Source organism: Aulonocara stuartgranti (assembly GCF_965226115.1).
Source record: "Aulonocara stuartgranti genome assembly, chromosome: 7".
NCBI classification, from domain to species: Eukaryota; Metazoa; Chordata; class Actinopteri; order Cichliformes; family Cichlidae; genus Aulonocara; species Aulonocara stuartgranti.
This window is the reverse complement of record NC_138945.1, coordinates 39,668,469-39,685,783: the sequence shown is the minus strand read 5'-3', so window position 1 is coordinate 39,685,783 and position 17,315 is coordinate 39,668,469. Positions and strand designations below refer to the sequence as shown.

Here is a 17,315-nt window from a genome sequence, read left to right as displayed (position 1 = left end):
AGTGTTTTGTGACAGGCTCAGTTGATTGAGTGGGGGGAGTCTTTGGCAGTCAGATGATTTTATTTAATTATTCAGTGATTCATGCTACAACTTCCTGTCAAAGTTTCAGAATAAATAAAAATTAACAAACTTTGTTTTGGAGCAGAGTGCGGCTTAGCTTAGCGCTGCCCCCTCCCATCATGCACTGGTCCATGTTAAAAATATTTCATATAATAACAATAAAGTCCCACCAGCTCCCACAATGCACCACAACTACTTTACATCAGCTGATACATTCAGGTATAAAAACAGTTTGTTTTAACAAAAAGTTTAAATAAAAATCAAAATAAAATCCCAACATTTTAAACAACCATTTCTAACCTTATTCTGAAAGGGAAAATATATTTTGAAGATTTCATGTTTTCACATACACGCTTTTTAATCCCAACTGTTTATTAATTAATTAACCAAGGCTAGAATAAATATGTAGACAACTGTAAACAAAAATGCTTTCAAAACATTAGCAGGGAATGTTATTTTGAAAGGCAATAGTAGGTGGGTTTATCGCAAAATTCTTTTTTTTAAAAACGGTGTGGTTTACATTTAAATTTAAATGAAGGAAAACAGTTTTCTAGGCCATTCAAACAGGAAGTGATTTCATAATGGGGGCAAATGGATTTGTCCAATTAAAAGGCACAGGAACTTTGGCTTGTTTTGACCCCACCCACCCACAACGCTTGTAACAATTTCACATAAAGTGCTTAAAATCTTTAAATAAGTGGAAAAAAACTCCAATATTAAAAGAAGTAAATTAAAAATGTAAAATGGGGAAAGTTGAACAGAAAATGAACTAAATGGCAGCGGTAGGCAGGTCTGAGGTCAGAAGGCAAACTGGGAATCGGCAGCTTCCTGTATTTTGTGGCTTTTTTCCCATTTAAAAAAAAAAAAAAAAAAAATCGAATCCAAACAGAAAATGAAAAAAAATATTAAAATAAGGGAGTGAAATTAATAAAATTAATTCAGTAAAAGATGGGACATTTGAAGCTCAACCACTCACAACTCAGCTTAATATACACACATACACACACACACATAAATACCCACGCACAAACACACAGAAAGCCTTACATGTTGTACAGTATAAATACATTCATGATTAAAAAACCCACCCAAAATGTTGACCACCAACAAAAATATTTTAAATGAAGTAGAAAAATTCTACTTAAAAAAAAAATAAAAAAAATCTAAAGACACACAAAACAATCCATCACCAAAACCTCCAAACACCACGTAAAAAACCAGAACCCAGCATAATAATTCAGAAAATAAGGCACAGAAGAAGATTTGAGATCGCAGCTTAACCCTAAAATAATAATTAAAAATAATAATCATTAACATAATTCCAGCCAATCAGACGGCAGTGTGCAGAGAGGCTGAAAATTCAAAAATAACAAGGCGGAAGTTTGTGAAGAACGAGAAAAATAAAAACCTGAAGTAAAAAGAAAAACGTTGGAATCTGAATTTTAAACATAAAAAAGGGTCAAATCATTTCATTTCATTTAAAAATAATATCTATAATAATTTACTTAATGCTCATTGGTAATTTTAAATAAAGATAAATTTAAAGTAAACCTTTGATAAAAGGCAGGTTTTTTTCCTTCTTTTTTTTTTTTTTTTTTACTTCCTGATTTCGTTTCCTGCATCACATTAACAAACACAAACTGACGTCACCTCCATGATGGACTTCATTACCCACAATGCACTGCTACTCAGTCTGCTCCGGAATGTGCTCTGTAACCTCTGTAGCCATGGCCATGACCCTCGGTTGTGACATCATTTGCCACCATGATACGAGGCTTGCTGTAGGCACAGAAAGATATCCCCGTGGTCTGTCTGTCTGCGCCGCGGGCCAATCAGAAGCCCTGCGCTCTGAGCGGCCGCTCAGAGGTCAAAGGTCAGATGGTGGACTTGGAAAAGGACACCCGGAGGTGCTGGTTGTGGTCCAGCTGGTGGTCGTGAAGGGCGATCAGAGCCTCAATGGCTTCCTCCACCGAAGCCAGCTGCATCAGCGCCATCTTCCTATCCTTCCTGTGACATCAGAGGAAGTGACATCATCACCCACAACCCATCAGAAAGGAGGGAGAGGAAAGGAGTACATAAACACTTACAAAAAAAAAGTTTAAAGAATTTTTAATATTTTTTTTTAACATTAGAAACTGAAGAAAAAACTGAACTTTTTAAACAGTTTATTTCATTATTTTTTTCTTTTTTCATTATTTCGTAAAGTAAACATTTCATACAGTAAACAATTATAGATTTAAATAATATTTTATAAAAATTTAAATTTAAAATTATTCAGTAACATCTGTATTTAAAAAATATGTTTTTTGTTTTCATTTAAATAGTATTTTTCTTTTTAAATAAATCATAATAATCTGCCTTTTTCTGATTGGTTAACAAGCACAAATCAGTGAACGGAGTTGCTTTGTTACTTACTGGAAAAACTTGAAAGCTTTTACTGCAAATCCATTCAAAGAAAATAAATCCTTCAACGCCTCCTCGCTCACTGAAGAGCTAGGAAACAAGGAAACAATGAAGGACAACGATATTTAAATGCATATCAGTCTCCAAGAGTCAAACACATCAAACAGGAAGCGAGGCGGTCTTACGGGATGTTGGAGAGGTGCAACGTTGCTGACGGAGGGAAGATGTTGTTGAAGTTTTTGGAGCCCGGCTTTTTGAAGCGGTGGAGGGCAGAGCCTGAGAAGTCCCGAGTCAGTGCTTGTTCTTCTTGCCCAGCCCCTCCGCGAGGCAGCTGCACCACCGGGTGTTTGGACAACGTCACCCGGATCACGTTACCATGGAGACGCTGCCCGTTCAGGTGACTCATCGCTGTCATTGAAGAACAAAGAGATAAACAAGAATTTGTCTTCTGCTCATCCATTACAGTATTAAAATCATTAAAAATACAATTCCGAACTTTTCATTCATTATAATTCAATTGACCACTGTACTCCCGTGCATTTAGTCATTATTCATGACAATATTTATTATTATCAGGGCTCTAGAGTGCGACCAATTTGGTCGCAAATGCGACCAAATTTCTCCATGGTGCGACTAATAAAAAATACTTGGTTGCACCGGTGCGACCAAGTAAAAAAAATACTTGGTCACACCGGTGCAACCAAGTATTTTCTCGGAAAAAAAACGTTTCAGCAACCCTGAAAGTCTCCGTGTGTTCAACAACAGACACACATTATGCCCATGTCGTGTTCTAAACCAATCAGAGATACTCAGAGGCGGGGACCTCTGTGATTGGCCGTGGTCCAGATATTCCTGCAGACCTACTTGTGTTTACGTTTGAAAGTGCGGGCAGATAGAGAAGGGTGAGTAGCCCAGGTCAGAAGTGTATGAAGTTGGTATTGAGAAAATATGAAAAGAACAATTGATAACTTTTTCGTTAAGTTAAGGCCTGATCAGTCCAAAATTCTGAGCCAGCGCTCTGACACGGAGCCATCAACCTCTCCGTTTTTGTCAAACACTGGTCCGGAGACGGCATCAGAAAATGAGCCACATACGATCGACTCCCAGCCGGAGTCCACTGAAAGTAAAAGTGAGAAAATGTATAGATTTCGAATCGAGTGGCTTGACCAGTTTCCCTGGCTAAGATACAGCCAAGCTGACAATATGATGCACTGCATTTATTGTCGCGAGTGTGGAAAGACCATGGCCGGCAACACAGCATTTGTCACTGGTGCTAATACGTTTCGAATTGAAACGCTGAAAAAGCATACAGCATCGAGAAGACACATTATATGCCGCGATAAATGCTCTGCCAAAATGTCCCCGCTCCCCACTGCCTTTCAGCGGCAGGCAGGAGTAAACAGGTCATCGGAGGAGGCCGAGATGATCATTAAGTTTAACATCGCCTACAATATTGCAAAAGAAGAAGTTCCGTTTACTAAGTTCAAGTCAGAAATAACTCTTCACAGGAAAAATGGCTTGGACATAAACCCCACATACAGCAATGATGTTGCGTGCGCCCAGTTTATAGGCGTAATCGCTGACACACTGAAAAAAAAGACGTCAGTGGAAATTGCGAACAGTACATACATGGCCTTCCTGATCGATGGAGACACAGACATCGCCACAAAAGAATGTGTCATTGTGTACGCTCGTATCTTGCAAAAAGGAAGACCAGCGAATATACTGATTGGACACATTGAGGTCCAGCATGCCCATGCCCAAGGTAAGCCATGTCATGTCACGTAGCCTATGTATATGATTAATAATATTACGTCGTGTTACTGAATTAACCATATCTAGCATGTTCTTATCATTGAAAATTAAACATAGCAATAATACATGAATATAGAAACTCAAACTGAAAAAGACTGCATTGTAAACTCTTGATCTGATAAGTAAATGGTTTTTTTTTTTTATTTGTTTAGGAATTTATGCTGCCTCAAAGAAAGCATTTGCTGCTCTTGGGGACCAGTGCAGTAACTGGTTGGATAAAATCATTGCTATGGGGGCTGATGGAGCTGCTGTTAATTTGGGCAGCAAAGGGGGTGTCAAGTTAATCATTTTGAAAGGTTGTTAGTTAATCATTTACAAAAAAAAAAAAAAACGTGAACATGTAAAGTAATGTTAAGTAATGCAGTTAAAAAATTTGGGTACGCCTAAATTTTGTGCTGGTGCACCTAAAAATAAAATTTAGGCGCACCAGCACAAAATTTAGGCGTACCCAAATTTTATTTTTAGGCGCACCAGTGCAACCATGGCAAAAAGTTAGTCTAGAGCCCTGATTATGCTGAATTAATCATCATCACAGATTAATTCACTGAACTGGAATTAAAAACTAAAGTAGCTCTGACCTTCTGTATCATCGCTCACAGCGTCATTAAAAATGAAGAAAAAAAATGTTAAAATTAATTAATTTTGTTTTTTTTTAAATGAACTGAATTGTTTCAGACCGAGTTGAGCCTGCGTGGCGTCGCTCATCTGAACAAGAGCGTTTTCCTTCTTGTTGAAGAGGATTTTCACTCTCTGAACGTCTCCGTAAACACCTGAAAAAACATGAAACAAAACTGTCAATGAATCAGCACAGAAACACCTTTCAAACACGTTAAAGAAATAAAATCTGAGTTTTCCTACCGAACAGGATGAAGAGGCAGTGAGGCGTGACGTTCTGCAGAAGGTGAATAAAATTAGTTCAGTGGAAAATATATGTTTAAAGATTATAACTTGAAGTTTTTGACTAAGTATCGTTCCTTTCCAATTCCACCGAAAGCAAAAGAAAATCAATTTAAAAATTTAAATGCCATATATCTGTCCAATGACTTCTTCACAAGAAATTCAATATACAGGGTGGGCCATTTATATGGATACACCGTAATAACATGGGAATGGTTGGTGATATTAAAGTCCTGTTTGTGGCACATTAGTATATGTGAGGGGGCAAACTCCTCAAGATGGGTGGTGACCATGGTGGCCATTTAGAAGTCGGCCATCTTGGATACAACTTTTGTTTTTTCAATAGGAAGAGGGCCATGTGACACATCAAACTTATTGGTAATGTCACAAGAAAAACAATGGTGTGCTTGGTTTCAACGTAACTTTATTCTTTCATGAGTTATTTACAAGTTTCTCTTCGTTCACAGCCATTGACATGTCGAAGAGGTTAACACGTGAGGAGCGGATCGAAATTGTTGATATCTGGTGAACGCAGTAAACAGGTCATTGCAGCAGATTTGAATGCAATACACCCTACGAGACCACCCATCTCCCATGCTACAGTTAGCAAACTGCTTGCTAAGTTTCGTGAAACTGGTTCAGTGTTGGATTTGCCAAAATGTGGACGAAAGAAAACTGTCACTAATGAAGAAACATTAGTGGCTGTCCTAGCTTCATTCAGCAAGAGCCCACAGTGTAGCACTTGCCGCATGTCACTGGAGAGTGGCATTAGTCGAACATCCCTTCGGCGGATATTAGCTACTCACAAATGGCACCCTTACAAACTCCAGCTACTGCAGCATCTCAACGAGGATGACCCAGATCGGTGCACAGAATTTGCAGAATGGGCAAAACAAAAATGGGAACAGGACCCTCAGTTCACGCAGAAGATTTTGTTCAGTGATGAGGCAAACTTTTATGTGAATGGTGAAGTTAACAAACAAAACCACCGCTATTGGTCTGACACTAACCCACATTGGATGGGTCCCTCCAAGACTGTTGGAACAACAAAAGTGATGGTTTGGTGTGGTATATGGGGTACAACGATAGTGGGTCCATTCTTCATCAATGGAAACCTCAAGGCCACTGGATATTTGAAATTGCTACATGATGATGTGTTTCCCTCTTTATGCACTGAAGCTGGCACGTTCCCTGAGTTCTTCCAGCAAGATGGTGCACCACCACATTATGGGTGCCAGGTCCGAGCATTCCTAGATGAACAGTTTTCTGGAAAGTGGATTGGTCGTCGTGGGCCATTTGAATGGTCCCCAAGGTCTCCCGATCTGACCCCCTTAGACTTTTATCTTTGAGGTCATCTGAAGGCAACTGTCTATGGTGTGAAGATACGAGATGTGCAGCACCTGAAACTACGGATACTGGATGCCTGTGCTGGCATTTCTCCTGCGGTGTTGCTATCAGTGTGTGAAGAGTGGGAGAAGAGGGTTGCATTGACAATCCAACACAATGGGCAGCACATTGAACACATTTTATAAGTGGTCAGAAACTTGTAAATAACACATGAAAGAATAAAGTTACGTTGAAACCAAGCACACCATTGTTTTTCTTGTGACATTACCAATAGGTTTGATGAGTCACATGGCCCTCTTCCTATCCGGTTGTTCAGTCTGACGTCACTAGCCGTGTCTGGGTCTAAACTCCGCTGCAGGTCCATATATCAAACGATCACTATGGCATTACTGAGAGTTGAAAAACTGTCTAAAGTCTTTCATCTTTAATAAAATGATCAGCGTTCTGCTCTACCAGGTGTAACAATTGAGTTTAACATCCAGGCATCCATGAAAACGGAATTTATGACATTTAACAGAGTTAGAAGTTAGCAGGGAGTTAGCTCGCTAGCTTCTATCTAAATACAATATAGCATGTCCTCACTGCGGGGTTTTGGAAACAAATTAAAACGTACAGCTCTGCTATCACTTCTAGCATAAATGAAGACAGAAAACTAAACAGCAGTGACGTTTGTAGGGTTACTGAAGTTTGGCTAGCTGGTATATAATGATGTGCTACGAGACCGCTAGCGACACAGCTATGTTAGCATAATATAAACAAGCTAACTTTTTTTCCCGCTCGATAAAAGTTAACGTGAGTGTTCTCGGTGGTCAGGAACAAATGTAATCGCATGGCAGGATGCTGTAAAAGGACCAAACTTCAGCCAGGAGAACAACTGAGATAATCCATCCATAATATGAGGTTAGTCATTCATATACTGCTGCATGGGCTGGGCTGTAGTTACATGCTAAGGTTTTAAAAACTGAGCTTAAATAAATGATTAGCGGTAATAAAAGCCGAGGGAGGTCAACAGTGATCACTGACTGTTTTAGGAGCTTTTTGAGATCAAATAGAAGAAAATACATAACATTAAACATGTTAACAACACAAAAGCCATATTAAACGCAGACTACTTTAGACCCGGAAGTAGGATTCGTCGCGTCATCACTGAACAACCGGATAGAAAAAACAAAAGTTGTATCCAAGATGGCCGACTTCTAAATGGCCACCATGGTCACCACCCATCTTGAGGAGTTTGCCCCCTCACATATACTAATGTGCCACAAACAGGACTTTAATATCACCAACCATGTTATTACAGTGTATCCACATAAATGGCCCACCCTGTAGATACGAATGCATGCACTTTCTGCTAGGGCTGCTCAATTAATCGAATTTTAATCACGATTACGATCTGGGCTTTCAACGATCATTAAAAATGACTGAGCCGATTATTAGCCCCTCCCTCATTTATCCGCGACACCTTAAAGGCCGGTCCGTGAAAATATTGTCGGGCATAAACCGGTCCGTGGCGCAAAAAAGGTTGGAGACCGCTGATTAAGAGGACCCGAGGGAAGCTCGGAAAGCTAAGCAGAAGTTATTTGGAGAGTGACTGCCGTTGGTTGAAAAGAGAGTTAAAAAAAAAAAACTTCAGTGGTGTTGCACACTATTTTATATTATTTTTTTTAAGTCATTGTTAACCCTTTAAAGCCGGTCAGAGCAGTAAGCTCCGTTTTGCGTAACTATTGTTAAATCCCTGTAGAACCTGAACCGTGTAAGCTAGCGCAATAATTTGTTTTGCATATGAAACCGGAGGAGTTGTACTTACATCTTATGCCATCAGCTTGTCCTCGGTCACGGTTTCGTTCCACATATAGCTTTGCAAAAATTGCATAAAAAGCGCTTGCAGGAACAAAAACATAATATTCCAGAAACACGCTTTGCCGTTCCTATCAGCTGTTCGTAACACTTCCCACAGTGAAATGATGCACATGCTGTTTTCTTTGCAAATTTGCATCATAGGATTGTTTTTTGTTTTTCCTGCAGTATATAAAAATTGCTGTATCTCCAAAATAAAACTATAAAGACACTCAAAATAAATTTCCTGTGGTGGGAAACTATTTTTTGCAACTTTATTGTATTTAAAGTTTTGAGGGATAAACCTCTTAAATTTCTCCAAGTAGAAATATATGTAAACAAAACAAAAGCGATTTTCAATTTTTTTTGTAGTTTATTGCACTTTTTTGCAATTTATGTAATTACTATGGACTTAATGCATACATATTATTAAAATATGGGCTATAACAGTTGTATTGATGTATAGCAACTTGAAATGCTCCCACAAATGGCACTACAGCATGTAAAAAAATAATATAAGCTCTGGTGGACTTGGTTCTATAGTAGGTCTTAAAGGGTTAAATAAATATCGTCAAATAATCGTGATCTCAATTTCAGTGAAAATAATCGTGATTATCATTTTTGCCATAATCGAGCAGCCCTACTTTCTGCAATACTGATATTAAGACTACAGAGCATCTTTTTTTATTCATGTGAAAGTTCCAGATCTTTTGGGGATGATTTTCAGTACTGGCTAACCTCCATAAATATTGACTGCCCTTCTCTAACCTTTCAAGTATTAGATTCTAGTTGCAAAATTTTTCATTCACAAAGGTCGCTTATTGAAAATTACTCCGATTTTTGCTGGATTTAAAAATGAAGTGCTGCTGTGGAAGGCTTCATTAGACAAGTGTAACTTAAATAAAGCTCACACCTTACTTGATTGTATGTGCGTACTTTTGTTTTTTACTTTTATATGATAGATCACCTTACTGTACTTGTATGCTGCTTTATGGTATTTCTGACCTATACTGTTCTTTTGTTCTTTATTCGATGGCTGCTTTGTTCTTAACCACTTGTACTTGTATGTAACTTTTTGTTGTCATGTAAAATGAGTGCTGTAATTGTTATTTTGTTCAAAAACAAAAAACAAGTTAGCTCAGTGAGCTGTGCTCTGATTGGATAGTGGTCGTGTCCAAATTCATGGGCTGCATCCTCCTGAGGCCGCATTTGTAGACCGATTACGTCACAGCGACGCGCCGAAGGCTGTCCAAATTTGTAGACTCATCCGAATGTAGCCGACAAATGCGTCCTCCTTTTCCCCGAATTTTAAGGATGGGTCGGGTGTGTCCTTCGTGGCCCACCATATCCCAGAATTCATAGCGCGGCCCAGCCAAACTCCAGTTTCCAACAATGGCGGCCGCTACTAAGTTTTAAAATTACTCATACTAATCTTTCTGGGTCACAAAATAAACTTTTAACATATTTTCAGGCGAGGAAGTAGTTGTGTAAACATCAAATATCTGCTCGGTTTATCAAGATATCGCATATTTGCAAAAGTGCTTCGAGGTTTTCGGAGGCGTCTGCTACCCACCAGCTCGATAGCTAGCCGGGAGCTCGAGGGTCACTGAAGCCGCCGAGAAGGGCACAACTCCCGGCACATCATTTTCAGATCACCGCGGACTTTCGCTGCTCGGGTTAAACGTAATATATAAGTCACTTAGACAACCTAAAAATGTTATTGTTGGGCTTTTTTCAGTGTTTTGTTTGTTCGTGAGTAAATCGGTTTGGCTGAGATTAAAGTTATTAGATAAGATTAGATAAAATAAAACTTTATTAATCCCCCGGGTGGGTTCCTCCTTGGTTTTTACACAGCTGACTAAACGTCAAACAGAAACCTGATTAAACATAAGTATGAGACAGTCGAGAATTTACGCCAGTGTCCCGTTATATTTTAGATAGCAAGAAGCAGACGGCTGAGTTTATTAAACTCCACCGAGACAGCGGTGACGCTAATCAGAAGGCTAGACCGTCCAATTTCACGGCCGTTTACTTCCGGCCTACCCGACCTTCTGAGGACCCGGCCCACGTAGACCGCGAAGGCCGGTGTCCTCAGGAGGATGCAGCCCATGAATTTGGACACGACCAGTGACTGTGTGAGCTAGCATGTGTGACCTCTGACCTCTGGGTTCAGGTTCGACACCAGCAGCACCGAATGGACAGCAGGAGGCGCCATCTGCAGCGAGACGCGAGGATGAGACACTAGCGAGCCGGGGACAGGCGCCATGGACAGACCTGAGGACGGAAAACACCAAAACTTTATTTCAGTGGTTTCCATATTCACGCTCAGCGCATCCAGCAGCCGGATTATTAAACATGGACTCATCTTAAAACATGTAAATGTCAATGGTCAAAGGTGATGTTCATGTGCAACTCACCTGTGTGTTGGTGGAAAGTGGGTGGGAATGCCGCTGCTCCATACGGAGGCAAAGCTACACCTGAAACACACATACAGGTTAGCTCACTAGCCCCGCCCCCATACAATGACTCTGAGGTCTGCATAGAGTTATAGAAATGACAGCTGCTGGTCAGTCGAGGTGTGTGCGCTTATTGAGTTGTAATGAATTTGTACAACTGAAACACCAGCGTACTTGATGATGTCACAGGTCCAGAGTTCTTTCGGCCGTCCCCTCTTAATTTAACTGTGACTAATATGTTATGAAGCTTAACTTTAATCTCAGCCAACTCGATTTACTCAGGAACAAATAAAACACTGAAAAAAGCCAAACATTAACATTTCAAAGTTATCTAAGAGACCTATATATCATGTTTAACCTGAGTAGTAAAAGACCGCGGGGGGGGTTGAAAATGATGTGCCGGGAATCCGCTGTTCTCGCCGGCTCTAGTGATCCTCGACCTCCCAGTCTGCTATGGAGCTGGTGGGTAACAGACGTCTCCGAAGACGTCGGAGGCATCAGGGAATATTTACGGCTTGACTTATCACGAGTACACGAGAACACAAGTACGCAAAAGTATGCATATTGAGACAGGCCCTTACTCTTACCGAAGGTGGCGGCGGGCTCTAGCTCTCCGCTTGGCAGGTCGGCTCTGGTGAAATCCCGACTCTTGTCGTTGTTGTACTTCACGTTGAGCACGCTCAGTTTGGAGAAGTCGATCCTCAGCGTGCAGCAGCCGTTATAGATGTTCTGACCGTCTAGAGTCTGACAGACAGAAGGACACATACTGTGATCTGACTGGACCCGCACCAGTTCAGACCTAGAACTGGAGCTGGATTTCTAAATGTGTGTGTGTGTGTGTGTGTGTGTGTGTGTGTGTGTGTGTGTGAGAGAGAGAGAGAGAGAGAGAGAGAGAGAGAGAGAGAGAGAGAGAGAGAGAGAGAGAGAGAGAGAGAGAGAGAGAGAGAGAGAGAGAGAGAGAGAGAGAGAGAGAGAGAGAGAGAGAGAGAGAGAGAGAGAGAGAGAGAGAGAGAGAGAATGTGTGTGTAGGTGTATGACTCACAGCCTTGGCGTGCTGAGCATGCACGGTGTCGCTGAACTGCAGGAGAGCCTGAAACTGGTTGTTTCTGGTGAACGTGATGATCTTCAGCACGGAGCCAAACTTACTAAAGATCTGTGAAAAAATTTTATTAATACCACCAAGAACTGTTAGAAAGGACATGATAATAAAAACTTCAATAATAATAACAATAATAACACTGATGATATCTGCAGTCCTGACCTGCTGGAGGACCTCCAGAATGACAGGGTAAAATAAATTCTCCACAATGATTCTCAGGACGGGACTCTGACCTGGAGCTATGCCCCGGCCCTCCCCACCTGAAGCCATGTTCCCAGAGTGCACTGCTCCTGCATTCATGGCCTGCAGCGTTGCCTGAGCCCTCTGTCAGCAAACAAACATATTATTGATTGTTTAAAGGACCATCTCGCTGCTTTTTGTAAACAGATGACAGATCAAACTTCAAACAAATAAACAGACACCATGGGTGGGGCCTGAGCTGCTGCTCCTCACCTGATTGGTCATATTGTCAGTCTTGAGCTCGCGATGGGTGGAGTACTGAATGTAGACTGGCTGACTCCTGATGGAGGGAGTGGCTGAGGTGTAGTAGTTCACCATGGTAACAGCGGCTTCTTCTGACGCCATTTCTAAAAACGCCTGAAAAGAAAAAAAACGATTACTTAAAAATTTCATGTGTTCCTCTCTGTGTGAGTCTGTCACGGTGGGACATCTTTTCTAAGCTAACATTAGCTAGAGCTGCTCTCTGTAGAAAATTTGTCCATTCACACAGAAGGGAAAAAAAGATTTGCTTGGATCATGTGACAGGTGTAAACAAAATAAAGCAGTGAGGGAGCAGTACAAAAGCCTTTCATTACTTTAATCCACGCTGAGATCAGACCACAAAGGAGACTGAAGAGAACACAAAGCCTCAGCCATCATGTGTTTGACTTTCACTACCTCACAAATTACACAACACAGTGAACCACACTGCTGTGCAGAAGTCTTGAACCGCCCCTTATTTCTGACCAGTTTTGGAAGACTGTTTTTTGTTTGTAAACCCGCTCTCTGTGAGCCATTCAAGAATGAAAATGCTCCAAACACAAAGAGTAACAAGTGTCTATGCACAACAGAAAACTTAGTGAGGAACCAGCTTTAAATAATTTTAGACTCTTTGTTACTCGCCTGTTACAGCCTGTCATAAAAACACACCACTCAGTGGAAGAGTGGCTTAGACCCTGCCTAACATTCACATACACTTGTTGCACTCTGATGGATGTATCGTGGGTAATTTAGGGTTCAGTATCTGTCCCCCCGATACTTCCACATGCCTCAGAGCAGCTGCAGGTGGAACCATTTATCTCTGCACACGTTTCACTGAACCAATTTCCCATCGTTTCATCAAAATACAAAGAAATGAGGGCTGACTTGAAACTTTTGCACAACACCATATTACAACACAAGCTGAAATAAGAGTTCAGCTCTGGTGCCATGACTCACACCTGAAACATGTCATTACTTGTTTCCATGAACATGTCACTGTTAGTGACAGACCCATGAGACGATTATTAAAATAACTTGTAGTGTCCAATGCATCAATGAAGGATTATTTCTCTCTGGATGAGAGGTCAGCTGTAAGAACCTGAGAGGGCACTAAAGCAATGAGAAGCCATTAAAAAAAGACAATCTGAGTCACATGCGGCGTGATGACATAGACAAGATAAAATACAAATAAACAGTGTGCTGGTTGGCTCAGCTGGAGCTCTGCATATACAGGGTACAATCATATTAACTGTTTTTACTAAGAAACAAAACTGACATGCCCATTTTCCCACTAAATTTGAATTCAACGAAGAGGTGTTGTGGGCGGGAATTCATTTTGCTCCGTCTCTCCGCTCCTTCACTCTGATGTCCAGAGGCCTGCGCTACAAAGCAGGATTTGGTCTTATCCATGTGACTTCAGGTTTAACTCTTTTTTCTGTTTTTCAAAGGTGGTTCACTTTTTACTGGGATATATCGCTATGGTTACTTATGCTGCAAACAGGCTATGTTCCAGATTACACATCAACAGGTGTGTAACTCCCACCTACTAACTAATCAATTCTCTGGAAAACAGCATCTCCACTCCTGGCAGAGCCCTCAGACTGCTGCGCAGAGTCTCTCTCGCGGAGAGGGTTGGACCAAGTGACCCTGAATCCTCCCTTAGTTATGATGCAGTAGGTGTAGGCTGCTGGGGGATTCCCATTATGCACTGAGTGTTTCTTCTTCACTCACTATGTGTTAATAAACCTCTCTGAAATTAATCATTAGTTATTATTAATCTCTGGCTCCCCTCCACAGCATGTCTTTGTCCTGTCAAACCGGTCGCTGCACATGGCCACCCCTGCCTGAACCTGTTTCTACTGGAGGTTTCTACCTGTTAAAAGGGAGCTTTTCCTTCCCACTGTCGCTTAGGTGCTTGTTCATAGGGGTTGCTTAATTGTTGGGGTTTTCTCCGCAGTATTGTAGAGTTTTTATTTTACAATATGCGAGGTGTGAGGTGACTGTTTGGTGCTGTACAAATAAAACTGAACTAAACTGAATGTCTCTGTGCTTCCCCAATGAGCATCAGTATAAACATAGATTGTTAGATGCAGCTTTACTTCTTTTCTTTTTTTTTTTTACCTGTTTAATGCAAACAAGTTACAACAACGTTATTATAGTATTAAATGGACTAAATCTGAAGTTGATTCAGTTGAATGAAATAGTCTAAAATCTGTGATGATTTTATCAGTGAGAGCTGCTCCACAGTTTGCAAAACGTCTTATTTTCCTAGACATCAAAAGTGCCTGGCACGTGTTCATCTGTCTGCTCTTCTATTCCTCCTAAGCAGTTACATTTTGTCGAATTTATGAGAAACAGTGCCATTTCCAAAAGCCTTCCATCTTCTAAACAGATACCTTCCAAACTCGTCCCGCCTTTGTACACAACTTATTTGTTCTGATTGGATGTCATCTTGTTTTTATTATTTGACAAAAGTCTCGATACATTTTATCATCATTTTCATGTTTCTGCACAAGCTTTTATTTAGATATTGCCTTGTTTTCGTCAGAAAAAAACATTGCAGTCGCACATTCACACAGTCACATTTTAACTGGCGTTCTTTCCAGGCTTTAAATAGGCTAAGCTGTTGTCCAGTCTAACTGACCGAAGCATTTAAAGCACTCACGCCTTCATAAAGCGCTGGTCCTCCACCACTACTTTCGTTAAGCAGGCATCTGTATACTGTGTTCAATCTTGTTAGATTTTTCTCATATTACAGCTTTATCTCCCTTTGCAGCTTTGTGTGACTGCTTATCCTGATTGCAGATGTTAGGGTAAGTGAATCCAGACGAAGGAAAGATAGGTGGGTACAACTCGCGTTGGGGGTGAGGGAAGGGAGACAGGATAGTGAGGGTCTATTGTAGGGTCTTTACCTTACGACATGTTGTGATTTGGTGCTGTATAAATAAAACTGAACTGAAGTGAATAACAAAGTGCCTTCTTGTGGCTAACTAAAGAGCTATATAATGACACACAGTGATTACTCACTCAGTACAACCTCACAAACCCCCACACAGCTACCAAATGTGTTAGTAATAAATTTGGATGCAAGATGACGTCGCAAGCAGTCGCAGCCGAACGCCGCTCTCAACAATTTAGTGGATTTCTTTTTATTTTGTGTATTTTTATTTCACTTTTCCTCCAATTAACAAGAGCACATGTGCTGTACAGTAAAAGTGAATTGCTCAGGGTTCTAAACCACATAAACCTGCACACTTTCACCAGCAATGACTTAATAATAATAAAGAACAGGTTAAGAGGAATTCAGACAGTTGTGTACTGCGCACCTTGCTGGCATCGTTAGCGCTCACCTGATTCTTTGTCTTCAGTGTGATCAGCTGACTAACTCGACCAAAGGGAAGCGCCAGAGAAAGCACTTCCTGTTCAGAGACGTCAGGGGGAAGCTGACGCAGGTGAAGGACCCGAGATGGGACGCACTGAGCACGCTCTGAAACACACAGTCTATCAGTGCCATCCACTGCAGATAGACAGAAACAGACAGGTAAATTATGATGGAAAGGGTTCAGGTGGGAGGAGCTTCCCTTTCATAGACTTTCATAGACTCACCTGTGGACAGGTGAGAGGAGCTCATGTTCTCAGAGCTGCTGACAGACGAGCTGAACTCTGACTCCTGGAAACAAACACAATAATCAGTTATTGAAATGTCAAAGTTATATCACATTTCATCAATTTATTAATGAATTTATCAAATCAGCAGCACATGAACCTCCATATTTAAAATCCTGTCTTCTTTTGCAATTTTTTTTTGAGACGTGATTGATCTTTAAAGCCTGTTTCCTGAGACAGACTGCAGGAGATGATTGATGACTTCTTCATTTTCAGCTCTGAGCTTCTGTTTAACTTTACCGCTAACATTTTAACCATTAACCTTCTCCCGGGATCAGTTAAAGAAGCTTCGGGCTCTGCTAGTGACATTTTAGAACCCCAAAGTCGAACTAATTAACAGAAAATGAAAGTAATTCCTCTCTGTTTGTACACAGACAGAGAGGCTCTTTGCGTGAACACGCACATATCGCGAGATTTCAGGTAATAAAACACCGCGGCTGTCGCTACTGTTGCCCCGTGACACTTTCACGCCGAGCCGAACAGAACAGAGCAGAGTTGCACAGCACAGCGCACGAGCAACAGGAAAACGGGGCTCTGGGAGAGCATTTCAGTAAACACCAACAACAAACAGGCAGGGAGGGGCGCATCTGAGGCTCGCGCAGGTGCGGTTCAGTCACCAAGGAAACGAAGGGAGGAAGGAAGGTAAAAGTGCGGTGGGAACGGTTCCGAGAAGGTTCGGGACGGTTTCCCGTTCTCACCCGTCCATGGTCCGTGCTGAGGAAGAGGAGGAAGCGCAGCAGAGAAGGAGTTGTTTTGGTCCGCGAGCCTTCGCAGCCAGGCAGCCACCAAGGAGAACAACGAGCTCACTTCCCGTTTGGTGACGTCACGACAGAACATGGCGTCTGGAGGACACACCTCAGATAAAAAGAAATACAATAATTATAAAAAATAATTATAGTAACAATTAAAAGACTTAAGAATAAGTCAAATATATTCATTGTATTTAAAACAATATCAAATACATGTACAATTAAAAATACTATTACAAACAGATAAATGTAAAAAGATTTTACAAAATGACATTTAAAAGAAAATGCATGTTTTGTATGTAAAATTAACATAAATTAAAATGAAAAATAATTCCTGAAATATGGAATAAAATAAAAAGTACTTAGTTTATTTTTTTTTCAAAGCAAGATAAATAAAATCAATTTAAAATTGCTTATCAATTATAACTCCATTAAACACATTAAATAAATTTAATTTCTGCCTTAAATTCAAAATATGGTATAAATTTAAATAAATACTAATAAAAA

General features: G+C 40.7%; 1 protein-coding gene across 1 annotated transcript; it reads right to left on the bottom strand.

The window, feature by feature from the left end:
* Positions 1-41: 41 nt before the first annotated feature.
* On the bottom strand, positions 42-17,049 carry LOC309712237 (polypyrimidine tract-binding protein 3-like). The gene is made up of 14 exons (XM_082542900.1): positions 16,758-17,049; positions 16,000-16,063; positions 15,744-15,910; positions 12,367-12,510; positions 12,076-12,237; positions 11,857-11,967; positions 11,402-11,558; positions 10,776-10,835; positions 10,520-10,632; positions 5,137-5,170; positions 4,956-5,048; positions 2,649-2,871; positions 2,476-2,553; positions 42-2,067 (listed from the first exon to the last, which is right to left on the bottom strand). The coding sequence occupies exons 2-14, from the start codon at positions 16,022-16,024 to the stop codon at positions 1,935-1,937; spliced, it is 1,500 nt and encodes a 499-aa protein (XP_082399026.1). The 5' UTR covers positions 16,025-16,063; positions 16,758-17,049; the 3' UTR covers positions 42-1,934.
* Positions 17,050-17,315: the final 266 nt, after the last annotated feature.

Bases quoted from the DNA above. Each gene is read 5' to 3' on its own strand.
- LOC309712237 (XM_082542900.1), bottom strand. From the start codon at position 16,024: ATGAGCTCCTCTCACCTGTCCACAG. The intron at 11,968-12,075 runs GTCAGGACTGCA...ATTTTTTCACAG, and splicing joins TTCTGGAGGTCCTCCAGCAG to ATCTTTAGTAAGTTTGGCTC. The intron at 10,633-10,775 runs GTGAGTTGCACA...TTCCGTCCTCAG, and splicing joins CACTTTCCACCAACACACAG to GTCTGTCCATGGCGCCTGTC.